Source organism: Patiria miniata, unplaced genomic scaffold (assembly GCF_015706575.1).
Source record: "Patiria miniata isolate m_02_andy unplaced genomic scaffold, ASM1570657v1 HiC_scaffold_6, whole genome shotgun sequence".
Classification (NCBI taxonomy): Eukaryota; Metazoa; Echinodermata; class Asteroidea; order Valvatida; family Asterinidae; genus Patiria; species Patiria miniata.
The window spans coordinates 19585801-19601487 of NW_024037073.1; the positions used below are offsets into that span (position 1 = coordinate 19585801).

The 15687-nt window shown below is 41.4% G+C and overlaps 1 protein-coding gene across 3 annotated transcripts; it reads right to left on the minus strand.

Moving 5' to 3' along the window:
• Nucleotides 1–1650: 1650 nt before the first annotated feature.
• On the minus strand, nucleotides 1651–14888 carry LOC119742481 (development-specific protein LVN1.2-like). 3 transcript variants are annotated; one of them, XM_038218420.1, is made up of 6 exons: nucleotides 6924–7334; nucleotides 5405–5565; nucleotides 4287–4362; nucleotides 3117–3296; nucleotides 2632–2726; nucleotides 1651–2275 (listed from the first exon to the last, which is right to left on the minus strand). In XM_038218420.1, exons 1-6 carry the CDS (start codon nucleotides 7093–7095, stop codon nucleotides 2159–2161), a joined length of 801 nt encoding a protein of 266 aa, XP_038074348.1. In that variant the 5' UTR covers nucleotides 7096–7334; the 3' UTR covers nucleotides 1651–2158. The 3 variants fall into 3 exon arrangements, with proteins under 3 accessions (XP_038074348.1, XP_038074350.1, XP_038074349.1); XM_038218422.1 differs by lacking the exon at nucleotides 6924–7334 and adding an exon at nucleotides 14534–14888 and having other exon boundaries at nucleotides 1654–2275; XM_038218421.1 differs by lacking the exons at nucleotides 1651–2275; nucleotides 2632–2726; nucleotides 3117–3296; ... (1 more) ...; nucleotides 5405–5565; nucleotides 6924–7334 and adding exons at nucleotides 8110–9033; nucleotides 9751–9845; nucleotides 10633–10812; ... (1 more) ...; nucleotides 13198–13358; nucleotides 14534–14851.
• Between the last annotated feature and the right edge of the window lie 799 nt (nucleotides 14889–15687).

Sequence of the window (15687 nt, forward strand, 5' to 3'; positions counted from 1 at the left end):
GGAAAAAGGAGGGACAAACAGAAAAAAAATGAAAGAAAAGAGGTGCGAAGTTATTTTGCTGTTAATTTAATGGGTTGGGGTTCAACATGTCCTTGCCCATCCTCGAAAAATGATAAATCGAGAACATGCTGAAAAAGTACAGGGATTTCGGGGGGGGTGTGCTTTGCCCTCCTCTAGAAAAAAATCATGGCGACGCCCTTGGTCACGTGTGAGGGATTAATAGTCCAGATCACATTGCAGTTGAGTGCAAGTTCCACATGACACCGGTAAATCAGTAACCAATAATTGCACATTACGACAAATGGGGCCACAATTTTTGGTGGGTAACTCAATTGATTCCAAACAATATAAAACATCTCCGTTGTTTTGCGATTTTTGCTTGCGTTTATTTTCATAGTTTCTTTTCATAACTTTATAAGAAATCTTGCATATATACTAATTCTAATGATAAAGTGCATTTAACATTGAATGTTTTTGTTGGAAATAGTGTTTTCTGAAATGATCGAACGAGATTGGCCTATAGTAATGGTTGTTAAAAAGTCATCTACGTAAATGTTATTGAGAACATGAATTATTGCAGTATCTCTGATCATTCCTATATATACGCGTTTAAAATGTATAGTTTTTAGAGTTTCATGGTGTATTTCATTATATTTCTCATATTATAATGGTACAAATGCACTGACTGTATCAGCCTTTGAAGAACTACGCGGATCTTATAAATTATGCATTTATAATGATCTAATAAATCTATTTAAAATCTATTTTTAAAAGAATGATCATGAAACCAGCGCTTATGCAGAATAACATTGGACGAAATCAAATACATCACGCAAAACTTTACTATCTGAAGAAATCTGCTTCAATAAAGTCAGTATACACACACAGGGGAAAAAACAATTGCAGAAGATGCTACAGCCTGCTCTAAAAATTTCAGTATTTCAAGGTTGTCAAATATCCAAATGCTAAATAAGACGAATGAACTACTAGCAAGCTTAATCATGTGATTAATGGAAAGCGAATGTAATGTATGAATAGTCAAATACGATGGTGCTTTCTGAATTAACTAAATTAGTGCTTTCTTTAAAAAAATAAAAAAGGAGAAAAATCCTATAGGGAACTGTCCTTTCTCTGTATTTTAAAGTATTTTTTTTCTCGCGCTGTTTTAGTTTCTTGATTACCAGCTTGTCGCTTTTACTTTTTTTTAATATCAAAGTGTATAATTTCACTCTATAGCATAGGCTTATTTGTTCCGAAAGGAACATCACGTCCTGGAATTCCCTAATTTGGCTACAAAACGCATTTTGAATAAATGTTATTTTTGCGAGAGCCATGCAAGAGCGGATTCCGGGGGTTAACAATTCGACACTTAACAAACCGAGCTTTTGGTTGCTATACACTCGACCACAAAAGAAAGTCCCTCCCCCCCCTTCCAATACTTTTGTCTAACTCAGAAACTAATGATCACCCCTCGCTCAAATAACGGCTAATCAGTACAGAAATCCTTAACAATCCAGCCATACTCTCTATTTGGCCCAAAACAGTGATAATTATGTACGAATTTATGCAATTCATGACAAATGATACCGAAAACAGTTGCACATTATTTTTTGTATATACTTGCAAGTTGTGGTTCACACAAGGAATTTCTGTACTGATCAGTCTTATTTTGAGCAAGATGTGCCCAGTAGTTTTCGAGTTAGACAAAAAAGTTTTGAGGGGGGGTTCTTTCTTTTTTGGTTTAGTGTACACGTAGTTGTGAATGATGCCACACAGTACATCGCATTCTGCAGACGTGCGCGAGATTTCAGTCATTTCAAAAATATCAAAATGCTAAATAAGACAAAAGCATATAGGCCTACATCACTACATTATGGTTAAGTTGAAAGCTAAATCAGACGCTTAATGAAATCCAATGTGAATATACACATTCGGTGCTTTACCGTAAAAAAAATATTGTCTTTGGCATTTCTAAGTATTTTGCTCACGCTATTTAAGTTTTTGTTACTAGCTTGCTTTTACTTCTGTTTACATAAAGTGCTTATTTCAGTTCAAGGCCTATTGGATCTTAACACACTACGAATTTCTCTTAATGATTTAGCAAGAGCAATTACGGTTGGAATCGGCGCTTCGATTTGTTTTTACGGCCAGTTGACGTCTACTGCTTCTTGAAAGCAGGCAGCATCACGGAGTTGAAGATGGAGGCCAGCTGCATGGCCTCCTTGTGATCATCGGAGATCGGAAGCGGGGAGCGTTGGAATCTGCCGATCCCTCTCTGTGTGCCAAGACATAAAAAAATAATGCATCACTTGAATGAACAGACTTATCATGCGAGTGACATTATAGGCGTCGCAACTCTTGCGCATGTCGCACGCGCGCTGAAGCCCCGCCCAATGCACACGTGACGTGGTCACGTGGAGATCAACGGTGGACAACGATTTGAACATGCATGTCGGACATTATTTTATCCCGACTGGCTGTGATTAGTCTAAACATTGCCATACCTACTGATGAACAAAGCAACTGCCCCACGATGGATTAACTTGACAATAACTGACACAATGCTTTCGCCATTGAAGGGGGCCATCGTGGGTGTACAGTGTGCTGAGAACGGTTAACATGCAGGCCTACCTGTTGGCAGATGGAAGGTACGTTGAACCACCTCCCTGGATCGCTGATTCCCTTCGTGAAGTTGTAGAATCCAGTGGAGCTGACCATCGGAATTGCTGTCGGCAAAATATCCTTCATGTAAATGTGTTGTTTTCCTATCGATTTGAAATGCTTTTTACTAAAGCATTTGGATTTGTGTAGGGGAGTGACAATACTCCCGAGGTATAATGACGTCACAAATTGTGAATGTGCCAACTTATGGCCATTTGTCAAATGCCGGCTTCGTTTCCGGTTTGGCTTAATCATTAAAAGTTTGTTGAAAAGTGTTTTGAAATGTTAAGTTAAAAATAAATCACTTGCTTTATATAATTATTATCATACAGTTTTATATTTCTGAAAGAAAACATTGAATAATGTTTAGCTGGAATCTTCAAAGTTAGGCTACCCAAATAGCAGGCGAGACAGACAGTTTCCCGCAAATGAGCCTTTAATAACGATTCCCTTACGTTGAGGCGTCTGGGTTGCCGCGCCCATCACCGAAACGCCGGTCAGGACGCAGCCCGAGTGGGTGGCTGATAAGGAGACGTTCCCACTGAAAGTCTTCGGCACATCATCGTAGTACGAGTATGTGTCTATCAGCAGCTCCTTGTCCCCCAGGTAGGCGCTAGCATCGAAGTGGACAGTCTCTGAAGATGTATACAAAATGAAGCTTTTTCTAAAAATGAAACTTTAACCTGCCGAGATGAAAAACTGTGGTGCTGTGCAGCAATATAGTTATCTGCCTCTACAGCCAAAATGGCGGCTGATGCCTCCAAAGCGAACAAACGCATCGACAGCTGAATGGCTAGATACCAATGTAAAATGAATGCAGTGCTTTTCCTTAATGGCGGGAAATGGCCTTTGCTTGTCTTTGCTTTCAACCTTTGCGCCCTTTTCCCATTACGTGCTGTTGGGTATGTTCATGCTTATGGAATGAAAGTATATTATTACGAAAGCCCGTTAGTGCCGACACTTTTTCTTTCGAGAGCATTGTTTTTTTCCTGAGCAGTTATTTTCTAGAGCATTGTTTTCTTTTTCCTGAGCAGTTATTATTTTTCCTGAGCAGTTATTTTTTTTAGAGAGCAGTTATTTTTTCACTGAGCAGTTACTATCAGCATTTCCTTGTCCCCAAGCTAGCATCGAAGTGGACAGTCGCTACATACAGATTTACAAAATGAAGATTTTTAAAATCCCTTTCTGTTCTCTTTTGTCAAGTCAAGTTGAAAATGACACCCAGAATATGCACAATGTGGGCCTATAGCTACAGCTGTAAGTGACCGGTTCAAGTCTTGATAACTTCCGCTTTTCACTATTTTTTTTCTGGAATGCTAAAAGAAGTCCAGATCGGTTATTTAAAGAATATTTTTTTCGGACAGAAACTCGGGATTCATTTTCTTTTGTTTGCACGGTTCCCAACCCAAATAGGCTATATTTGGTTCGGATGTCCCTAAATGCAGGTCTCGTTGTGTGCATGTACACTTTGCCACATTGGCTCGGGATTCTCTAGCCTACGTCAATACGCAGAGTCTTGTCGGATTGCAGAAGGTTGTGAGTTTTCAGGGGTGCTGCATGAAACACTCAAACCAACTCTTATTGCTTTTACTTCAACTGCAAACCTTCACATCTTATTAACTCACTTGGAATGCACTGCTGGAAGTCTCCACGCGCTTCCGACTTGGTGCAATTTTGGCCGATGATGGTGTACATCACATTCTAGAACGACACCCAAAAAGTATACTTTTATATACATGTCAAGTTTTAAAGGAAAAATCACAACATTGGCCGGAGCTTTGGCAGTTTATCGAAAGAAGAGCGTCTAATGATCCCGATTCGACAATGCAAGCCATGCCTTCCCATAATGACCTTCATATTGTAACCAATCAGCGGGCGTCTACTGATGGTGACTCCTGTAGCTGACAGCAATCGACCAATAAACAACCTTTATAAGCCATGCACACAATCGGCGTTCTTTCTGAGCGTTGCCCAGGCGAACTGCTGATACAGGGAAACAAATTAATATTGATTGCCATCGGCTATACGTCCTTTGATATCTAACTTGAATTGTACTATTATTGTCGAGGCCACGCAGAAGTGTTGAAAGGATTTGGGTTATTATGAGTTTGGCAAAACCTATGACAGGTACGGGGTCGGAAGATTGAGAGGTGACCAACACCAGTACCTTCATACGCCCCGCCCGCGAATCTTTTTTCCCAAACGACATCCGATTTCCATCTTCTGATTGGTTTATTACATGCATGTCTAATGCCTTGTTCCCCATAACACAAACCCAAAATAGGCTTTACGTCTTGTGAGAAATGGCCCTTCATCACTTTACTTATTTAAAAGGTAAAATGAGAATTGAAAAATGCTCACTGAGATTCGAACTCGGATCACCTGATTAGAAGTCAGGAATTCTTCCAACGTCCACGAATGGGCTGCCAATCATTGGTGGTTGAAACACTATTATTCCTTGTTATATAACTTATTCTCAAATTTCCCTGGACATCATGAATATGCATACCGCAGAGCGCCCTCTTTTGATATTGTCCGATCTCGTTTGTGAAAAGAAATTTCACGCCCCGCCCACTTATGCTTTTGTACATCTTTGGGACCGAGTTAATGTGGTCACCTGACCAACAGTCGTGATCTGTTTGGTCATGTGCTTAGGTGGCATGACGGGACCATCGTCTAGATATAGGGTAACCAATGGATTTTTTTCTAGGGAGGGGATTGATTAGAGAAGTCTAATACGAACGTTCTTGTAGTCAATGATGATTTTCAGCTTTGTCAGCCTTCCTAAAGTAAAAGAGTTGATTTCCTCTCCAACTCTGTTATTTGTGAAGTCTGCGGCCATGTCAATGGTGTTCAGCTGGGCAATTCCTTGGCCGGAGGGTAACTGGAGACCCTGGATCTGGCCTGAAATATGGAACAACAGATTGATTAACAGATGATGTGGCCGGTCATCACGCTTCTGAACTTTTTTTTTACCATTTCCTGTTTCTCTCATTGTTATATTCTGTCAAAAAAAATATGGAACCGGCCTTAAAAAACGAAAGTTGCTTTAAAATGGGTAATGGCCTAAAACTTTGTTCGTAGTACGTCCAGGCCCCCGTCCAAAAATAATTGTGTGTAGCACCCCAAAATAAATTCCATACAAAATGGCAGTAGGAATTTTTAGACGTTGACGTCACATGCCAATTGTCTCACCCCCCCAAAAAAAAGTCGTGAGAGAAGGGAGCATTTGTTTTGTACACTATTAGGTCATTATAGTGTGCATGATTGTAGGATTTTATCAGCGCTCCCCATTGAAAATGTGTATACTGGTACACCGGTGTAGCGAATCTCCGTTTCATGAAGCGCTGGGTATGCTACAGTGATGGTGGTGGTGGGGTATAGACCGCTTGCAGACGCGATCGATAATTGACGCGCGAAGGTGCACGACGCCATGTTATGGGACAAAATGTGCATGGGTAGATATACGCCTGTCCCACAACATGGCGTCGCGCGCCTTCGCGCGTCGATTATCGAACGCATCTGCAAGCGGTCTATAGAGTATGTGTTACATACAGCGTGTCCCCCAAAAAAATGTCCCTCTGATAGACTGCTAAATTAATTCAAACATCAAGTATTATTCTCAATTTAGTGTTCAGATTAAAAAAGCCCATTTAATTTTGTAACTTCTGTGAAAATTTCATTGGTCTCGCTTCATTGGTTTTGAATACACAGTCTATTATGTAACAGCAGTGCTTTTAAGCCCATTCCAAGTTTGCAGGTGGAAGGATGTGCAGGAGGACAATAAAGGTTTACAAGCTGGACATTGAAGAACAAACCATAAGTGGAACACACCCTGTGAAAGCAAACACGACCAGTGGAACTGAACTTTGATTAGTTTTCATACAAAAAGTAAATGAACTTGCCTTAGTTACTTAATAACAAAAACAAGAACACAGTTGTTGAAATAAAAGTGAAGCACGAAAAAAGGTATGGTATGTCTGTAGTGTGCATTTCTTTTTATCAAACTTGGAATGGGCCGGAAAGCACTGCTGTTACATAAAAGCCTGTGTATTCAAAACCAATGAAGCGACACCTTTGAAATTTTCACAGGAACTACAAAATTAAGTGGGCTTTCTAAATATGTAAACTTAATTGAGTATAAAACTTGATTTTGGTAATTATTCTGTGGTCTGTGAGAGGGACATTTTTTTGGGACACGCTGTATAGCCTACCCTGTGTGGTAACAGACCTAAACATGAACGTTCAAAATGGAACATTACCTGCCGAGATGACAAACTGCGGTGCTTGGCAGCAATAGTTATCTGCTTCTACAGCCAAGATGGCGGCGGCTGCCACCAAAGCGAACAAACGGAGAACGGAGCTGGGCCTCATCTTGTTGGTAACACTCAACATCGACAACTGAAAATAACTAGATACCAATGTAAAATGCATGCAGTGCTTTTCCTCATCAACAGGAAATGGCCATTGTTTGCTTTTGCTTTCAACCTTTGTGCTTTCTTTTATCCAGCTTTCATTATAGTAACGTACGTGCTGTTAGTTGTGTTCATGGTCACGAGATGAAACTAAAAGTATATGACTAAGCTTAACCATGGAGGAATAAAAAAACACGACGTGTGATTCAGGCCTACGTGTGTTTTTTTTAAGTTGTTGAAGCGATACATCACGTGTTACACTGGTTTTCTGTCAGTGCTGGTAACTGCATGTTGTGACCATCACTGATATCAATAATAATAGAGATCAGTGGTGGCCATAGAGTATCATAAACGTTTCAGACATTCATTAATGGGGTACTATGTATTAAAAATTAATTTCCAGAGGAGATCAAAGATAATTATCCGGATGGATGTTACAGGGGGGGGGGGGGCAACTTCATCCATGCTTAAAGCATTGAGCAAGAAGGTGGACAGAGTTTTTTTTTCACCGGACACTCGACTTCTGTAAAATTAGATCCGGGGGGGGGGGACACCATCTGGGGGCGCTGTTCAAAACAGATATCGTGATAATTGGTAAATGCCAGACAATATACCGACATTTTCTTGCCACGGGACGTTCAAATAAACAGCCACTCGCCAAAAAAAAAGGATTCGGTGACTAAATCCAAAAAAAATCGTGGAAACGGGCACTTTATGTTCAACCAGCTAATCATGGTAACTCATAGGACTGTGCATTCCTGCCGGTTGAAAATTTTCTAGTGGGGGGGGGGGGGAACGACATGGGGGCGCGGATTTTGTTTATGGGGGCGTGCCCCCAGGCCGCCCCCCCCCCCACCCGGAGCTACGCCGCTGCTCATTGGGCAAAATCACTACAGTTACAAGTTATAGTCCATCAAGGTGAAACAAATCAAATTGTATGGAGTGCAAATTTCATATGACACCGGTACAATAATTGCACATTATGACAAATGGGGCCACTTCTTGTGGGTTACTCAATGGTTCAAAACAATTCTTAAAAGCCAACTGTTTTGCAATTATTGCTTTCCTTTATTTGCATACACTATTTTCAGAACTTTATGGAATCTTGCATATCATACGAATTCTAAAAATTATCTAACATGAATGTTTCAATATATTTTTCAATTTCATGACATTTACGTATCAACCCATTGTTTTTGGATTACCCTTTTCTAACACATCTACTCATTTTCCATCTTCTAATGGTATTCACTGAATACATGAGTCTATAAAAAAATTAATCTGTTTATAATGACCTTATAAGTCTATTTTAAAATCATCAAATCACTTTTAATGAATAAAAGCAGAGCTTATGGATACTAAAATTGTACATAAGCAAACACACTACATCACACAACACTTTACTAAATCGAACGAAACATTTTTATGAATTATTATTCTTATATACTTGATTGAAGAAAAAAATGCAGAACGCTACAGCCTGGTCTGAAAGTTTCATTCATTTCACGGTTGTCAAGATATCCAAATGTTAAATAAGACAAAAGCCTAGGTTTAAATCAGCTACATTATTAAGTTGAAATCTAAATCATGCGCTTATTGGAAGCTTTCCTAAAAAAAATTCCCTCAGCATTTCTTAGTATTTTGCTCACGCTATTTTAGTTTCTTGGTTACCAGCGTGTCGCATTTACTTCTCTTTATATCATAATTATTTCAGTCTATATAGGCCTTGTGGATCTAAAACTTTTAACACACTACGAATTTCTCTCAAAGATTAAGCAAGGGCAATTATTCGTGGAATGGGCGCTTCAGGTTTTTTTTGTCATTTTAGTGTCATTGACGTCTACTGCTTCTTGAAAGCAGGCAGCATCACGGAGTTGAAGATGGAGACCAGCTGCATGACTTCCTTGTGATTATCGGAGATCGGAAGTGGGGAACGTTGGAATCTGCCGATCCCTCTCTGTGTGCCAAGACATAAAAGAGAATGCATCACTTGAATGAAGAAACTCATCCTGTGAGTTATATTATAGGCGGCGCGCGCAACCTCATGTCGCGCGCGCTCTTTAGCCCCGCCCACTGCACAAACCTCCAATGCCACGCCACACTAATTGTTACAGACGCGCGCGTCATACGAACATTTCGTGCACGCGTGTCAGACTTTAAACACGGCTGTGATTGGTCAAAACATTATGGGGCGGAGCTTAGTGGATTTGAAGCGCGAATGTGATTAATTTTTGTTCGAGCGTGGACCTTGTGCACTAACTTCAGTTAGTGGTTATTATTTTGATCGTCAGATAAGTCAATAAGATTTTCCCGTATATGCATATCCTTGATAAAATCAAGTGAACTTCGTATTACTTTGTACGTCAGGCCCACTGAAATGAGTTATTGCCAAAGTATTACACAGACATTAGGTTCTTTTGAATTCTTTTTTACATTACCGTGCCTGTGCTGATCACACAGCTGTGTTGTGTTTGAACACTACACTGTTAAAACTGCATTGTTAAATTACACCGTGGGGGATCTTTCTTGAATTGAATCTCTCGTCTATAGACACATTGATGTTTTTTTAATCAATTTTGATATTTTGCCACTAGATAGCTACCTTTAACTGAGAATGATATGGGTGTACAGTGATACTGATAGTGTGCTGAGAACGGTTAACATGCAGGCCTACCTGTTGGCAGATGGAAGGTACGTTGAACCACCTCCCTGGATCGCTGATTCCCTTCGTGAAGTTGTAGAATCCGCTGGAACTGACCAACGGGATTGCTGTCGGCACAACAAAAAAAATCATTTGTTTCTGTCAAAATTTGCAGTGCTTTTACAGCAGCATTTGTGTGGAGGAGTGACTCATAATGACGGCACACATTGTTTACGTGTTGGGAGTAGGTCGGGGGCGAGAGCCACCAACGTCATTTCGAAGCATCTTCTGGCACGAAGAGACGAGCAACCCTCCCCCCCCCCAAAAAAAAAAAAAAAAAAAATAAGGCTGTTGAACTCAGCAGTGCGCCTTAATTCATGTTTCTGCCGGGAATTGTCAACGACATTTTGTTTTTCTACATACGTCTTTTACGTTTTCGTTTTAACCTAACTCCCGAGGCCTTTTTGCTAAGATGTAGCCTCAATCCTGCAAAATCCTGCAATACTGGCATCATGCATGGAAAAATAGCATATAGCCTCAATCCTGCGAATTCCTCCATTATTTCTTGAATATGGTCCGTGGAGGGGTGACCACTGCCTGAATCCTGCAAAATCCTGCGGCAGTGATTTCAAGCATAATCCAGGCCTATGCATGGCTGAGCAAAAACAACACAAGGTCCGGCCTATTAAGACCTTGACAAAGTGCATCCTACGAAATCAGTAATGCACTTTTGCCATGTAACCTCAATCCTCCAAATTCCTCCACTTTGGCAAAGCGGATTTCAGGGCGGTTAGGGTTAAAGGCATGATCGTTTGCGTTTCGTGCATTTTAGTGTTTACATGAACTTGACCCAATTGCTCAAAATCTTTAGTATATGGTGCTTTTGATCCTACGTGGCTTTAATGATTCACTTACGTGGAGAGGTCTGGGTTGCTGTGCCTATCAGCGCAACGCCCACCGGGACGCAGCCCATGTGGGTGACGGACAAAGAGGCATTGCCAGTGAAAACCATGGGCACATTCTCGAAGAACGAATAGGAGTCTATCATCAGATCCTTGTCTCCAATGTAGGAGGTACCATCGAAGCGGGCAGTCTCTGCAGATGTGCACAAAATGAAGGTATTTCTTCCTTACTTGTTTTCTTTCTTTTCATTCAAGTTGAGAAAGAAAATGACACCCATCACGGTATCTCTACAAATTACCCGATGTCGGCAAGTGCTTATATACATGTACACTCTGCTTTTCGGCTCAGTTTCCTTGAATTTTTATTTTTTGAAGGAAACACAAGGTGGGCTCACATTTTCTCTTGCCTCATTTCCAACCCCTACCTAGCGCTAGCCCCATAAATGTGGCCAGTTTACTGGACTACCGTCGTAAATAAAGGCCACACTTCCACCATGTACAAAAACATGTCGAACTTTGTCAAATTTTGATTTTCACATTTAGGCTTAGTTTGTAGTTTCTTTTTTCTTTAGAAGCATACTCACCCTCTTTATAGGCTAATCAGAAAGTGCTGCCTAGTTCAGATGTCTATTTTTTTGTGAAATTTCCAGATTCGTTTGCACACGTTTGCGTATCAAAATGTCAACATGAAATTTCACGAAAATTAGACATCTGAAAAAGGCAGCACTTTCCGATTAGCCCATAAAGAGGGTGAGTATTCTTCTAAAGCAAAAATAAACCACAAACTAAGCCTAAATGTGAAAATCAAAATTTGACAAAGTTCTACATGTTTTTGTACATGGTAGAAGTGTGGCCTTTATTTACGGAGGTAGTCCAGTAAATTGGCCACATTTATGGGGCTAACCCCTACCGGTATCGCCAGCTTATACATTTTGCCACATTGAATCTGGAATCCGTAGGCACATGGTCTATAGAGTCTTGTCCTTTTGAGACTGCAGCAGTTGGATATTCAAGGGTGCTGTGTGAAACACTTGGACTCACCTACCCTCACCTAAACGAGAATTCTTATTACACGGTGCAATATACCGCAACGTGACCCCTATTGCTTACTTCACAACGCAATTCCTTCAAATCTTATTAACTCACTTGGAATGCACTGTATGAAGTCACCACGTGCTTCAGACTTGGTGCAGTTCTGGCCAATGATGGTGTACATGACATTCTAGAATCGAATGACAAAAAAGAGAGAGTACATTGAATGTATATATTTGAATGTCAAGTTTCAACAAATCACGACATTAGCCGAAGCTTAATTTCGGAGGTTTATGGAAAGACGATTGCATATAATCCTAAATCAACAATGCAAGCCCCCCCCCCCCCCCCCCCATGGCCTTCACCAATCAGAGAGCAAGAGACCGCGTCGCGTCAATTTTGCATGCACACATCAGACGTTTGTTCGGAGCGGCGCGCGCACGCAACAGTTTCCTGCACTCGGGAGTATAGCAAGAGTAACACGCTCGAACGCAACCATCCAATGACAGGTCGAGGATTGGACAGGTGACCAACACCCCTTTAATTTACTTCATTAGCCCCGTCCACTTTTGGTTTTGTACATTTTTGACCGAGCTACCTTTGTCACCTGACCAACAGCCGTGATCTGATTGGTCAATGCGTAGTCTTGTTCCCTAGACCTGACAATTATTCCCGACGCTCACGTAGGTCAGGCAGCCTCCGTGGCTAAAAATAAACATGACGACATTGGCGGCTCTTTTTCAAAGCTCGGCTTAGTTTCCGATTTCGCTTCATATCTTTTAATGTTCTGATCAAATTTGTAAATAAATCACTTGCTTCGTAATATCATACAGTTATGATAATACAGTTTGCTATTTCTGTAAGATAACATTGACTAATGTTGATCTGGAATCTTCAAAATTAGCACCCAAATAGCACTGTTAGCAGGCGGAGTCGAATGAAGACTGAGTTTTGAAAAATCTCGGTAACGGTCGTTAATTTCAAAATAGTACATGACGCAACCTCGTCCCCAGGGTGTCGAGCAGTCCGTGCCCATCACTAAACGAGGTTGAAAATATAGTAAGCACTGGGGACGAGGTTGCACATGACGCAGCAAAAAGTTCGCCCATACGATCCGAGTATACTTGATGCTCGAAATCGTCTATGAATTTCAAGTTTTCTTAATGAAAGCAATTAATATTAATTATCAACTCATTTTCAAAAGTTTTTAATAATTATTTAGCAGTTAATTAAACCTATACTATACTCGGAAATACTTGGGCACTATCCGATCGTCGACGAGATGAACTCGGCAAACTTCGGACATTTTCGTAAAAAGGAGGAATTCCTCCCGTTTTAGTCACGTGACGTTAATTGTAATACAATGCATTACTGGAAGCTACCTGACCTAAGATTCATCAGGAATAGTCAGAATCTTTTGGTCTGGGAACCAGACTAGTCAATGCGCAGCTTGCATGACAAGGAAGGGTCCATTGTCCAAAAAAGGCTAATCAATGGAATAATAATATTCTAGGGAGGGGATGGATTTGAGAATTGTAATACGAACGTTCTTGTAGTCAATGATGATTTTTATCTTGGTGGACGTTCCGAAACTGAAAGATGTGATTTCCTCGCCAGCTCTGTTATTTGTGAAGTCTGCAGCCATGTCAATGGTGTTCAGCTGGGCAACTCCTTGGCCGGAGGGTAACGAGAGACCCTGGATCTGGCCTGAAATATGTGACAACGGAAATTAGTTGAGGTGATGTGGTGATGTGGGTTTCTGAACCTCTTTTACTACGTCACATCCGGTATGTTGTAAAACATATGGAACCAGCCTTGAAAAAAAAATAACCTCACATTGGGGAAGCCTCGTATAGTACAACCTTCCCTACAGCGTCTGTGCAATGGTAGAGACCGTGATCCGGGCACGCCATGAATTCTATCACGAAGGACCCCTTCGAAGGCGAAAGCAGTCAATGCAAATTATACAACAATCTGATATTGAAATAGACTGATATAAAAATGCATCAGTGAACCTTTAGTGCATTCATCGTTCCTGAATTAACATTAAAAAAAATGCCCGCTAACATGGCCGCTACCTAGGTCACTCTGGTGGCGGTCGTGGTAGCTAGTAATCGGACGCTTCCATGCGCTGAGCGCCAATCGCAAGTGCATGTTGAAATACCAACGCAACATTTGGAGTGTCCCAGCAATGGTAAAAAGCCAGCCCAATCGAACTTTACTTAATCACAAAAAGAGGGCAACTTGGATGGGTCTGTATAGGATCTAGGACTACGGTCATCATGTGCGCCCTTTGTCGCCTTTCAAAAGGGCTTTGACTCGTAGCACGGCGTACTTGGCAATGGTGAAAAGCCAGCCCAATCGAACTTTACTTAATCACAAAAAGAGGGCAACTTGGATGGGTCTGTATAGGATCTAGGACTACTAACGTCATCATGTGCGCCCTTTGTCGCCTTTCCAAAGGGATTTGACTCGTAGCACGGCGTACTTGGTACCAGCAAATACGAGACGTGGGCAAAGTTTATCACAACCAATGCTTTTCGTTTTACAAAGTAGACTGTGCAGAGCTTATCAGCCTGTGTGTGTGTGTACCACATGCCATGTACATATCAAGGACGGTTCCAGAACACAATTTTTCTTGAGGATGCCAAAAAAACACACCAATTTCCCCCCGAAACTGTGTGTCCACTTAGTTGGGTGGTAGGTGTGGGGTGGTTGGATGGTGGGTGGTGTGGTTGTTGGTGGGTGGTTGTGTGGTGGGGTGCGTGTGCCATGGTGGTGGTTTGGAGATGGTGGTGGGGATGGTTGGGTGGTGGGGTGATGGGAGTGGTTGGAGGTGGTTGGAATATTAAACTAAAATGACGTCAAATATTGAACTTTACCCAACGAGGCTACATACTGCGGTGCTGTGCAGCAATAGTTATCTGCCTCTACAGCCAAGATGGCGGCGGCTGCCACCAAAGCGAACAAACGGAGAACGGAGCTAGGACTCATCTTTCACGAACTTCAGTACCGACCAACAACTCGACTTGCAACCGCTGAATTAATAACGTCGATGTCCCTCTACCCAGCAATGTAAAATGAATGCAGTGAACCTCAACGACAGCAATGGCCTTTGTTTGCTTTTGTTATCGATCGACCTTTGTGCCTTCTTTCAATTTTGTACAGTCTGATCTGCAAAATCATTGTACAGATCATGGTCACGAGATGATAAAAGTTGAACTTGCGTACGCACGTGCGAATTCACGTGATGTTTTGTTCTTGTTGTTGAAGCGATACATCACGTGTTATATAAGATATACTGGTAGACTGGTCTACTGCAAGACAGACTTGCATGGCAGGCATATAGACCGCTTGCAGACACGTTCGATAATCGACGCGCGCCGCGCGCGACGCCATGTTGTGGGACAGGCGTATATCTATCCACGCACATTTTGTCCCATAACATGGCGTCGCTCACCTTAGCGCGTCAATTATCGAACGCGTCTGCAAGAGGTCTATTCACTGGGGCACTACATAATCCCCGTGATTTTTTCATATTTTGGATTTAATTTTTCGAAGGAATTTACAAAGATTCAATATGGTTTCTGTGAACGAATACATTAGTCGTTAGCATTTATAGGCAATTATTTGTTTATAAACAAAAAGCCTTGTTCGTATGTTAATTGCCCGAGTCGTGAGGGAGGGGGGGGGGGACCGTCCACGGTGCCCTCAAAAGTGGTAAAAACGCGACCTCTTGTCGGTGCAAAGAGCCCGTAACAATCATATTTGAACATGGCCTGTTAAACTCTTCAGACAGCCATTCTCATTTAGTTGACACCGTGGTTGACACAAGGTTTCCTATAAATATATTAGGCATTACCGGTGGTCTTTAACCAAGTGTTGGCCTACTTTGTCCTGTGTGATCTAGAAACTTATATATTTAACCGCACGTGCCGCTATAATTACGTGCTTGACCCAGATCTGTTTATAGCCTGACCACCCCTATTTATTGTAATAATACTTACTAGTTTCTCTATATTATCATGTTGATGCG

Excerpts from the sequence above, each read along its gene's own strand:
- LOC119742481 (XM_038218420.1), bottom strand. The coding sequence starts at position 7,095 with ATGCATTTTACATTGGTATCTAGTTATTTTCAGTTGTCGATGTTGAGT. Across the intron at positions 5,566-6,923 it reads GCAGTTTGTCATCTCGGCAG|GCCAGATCCAGGGTCTCCAG; the intron begins GTAATGTTCCAT and ends TCCATATTTCAG. Across the intron at positions 3,297-4,286 it reads CTTCCAGCAGTGCATTCCAA|AGACTGTCCACTTCGATGCT; the intron begins GTGAGTTAATAA and ends ATACATCTTCAG.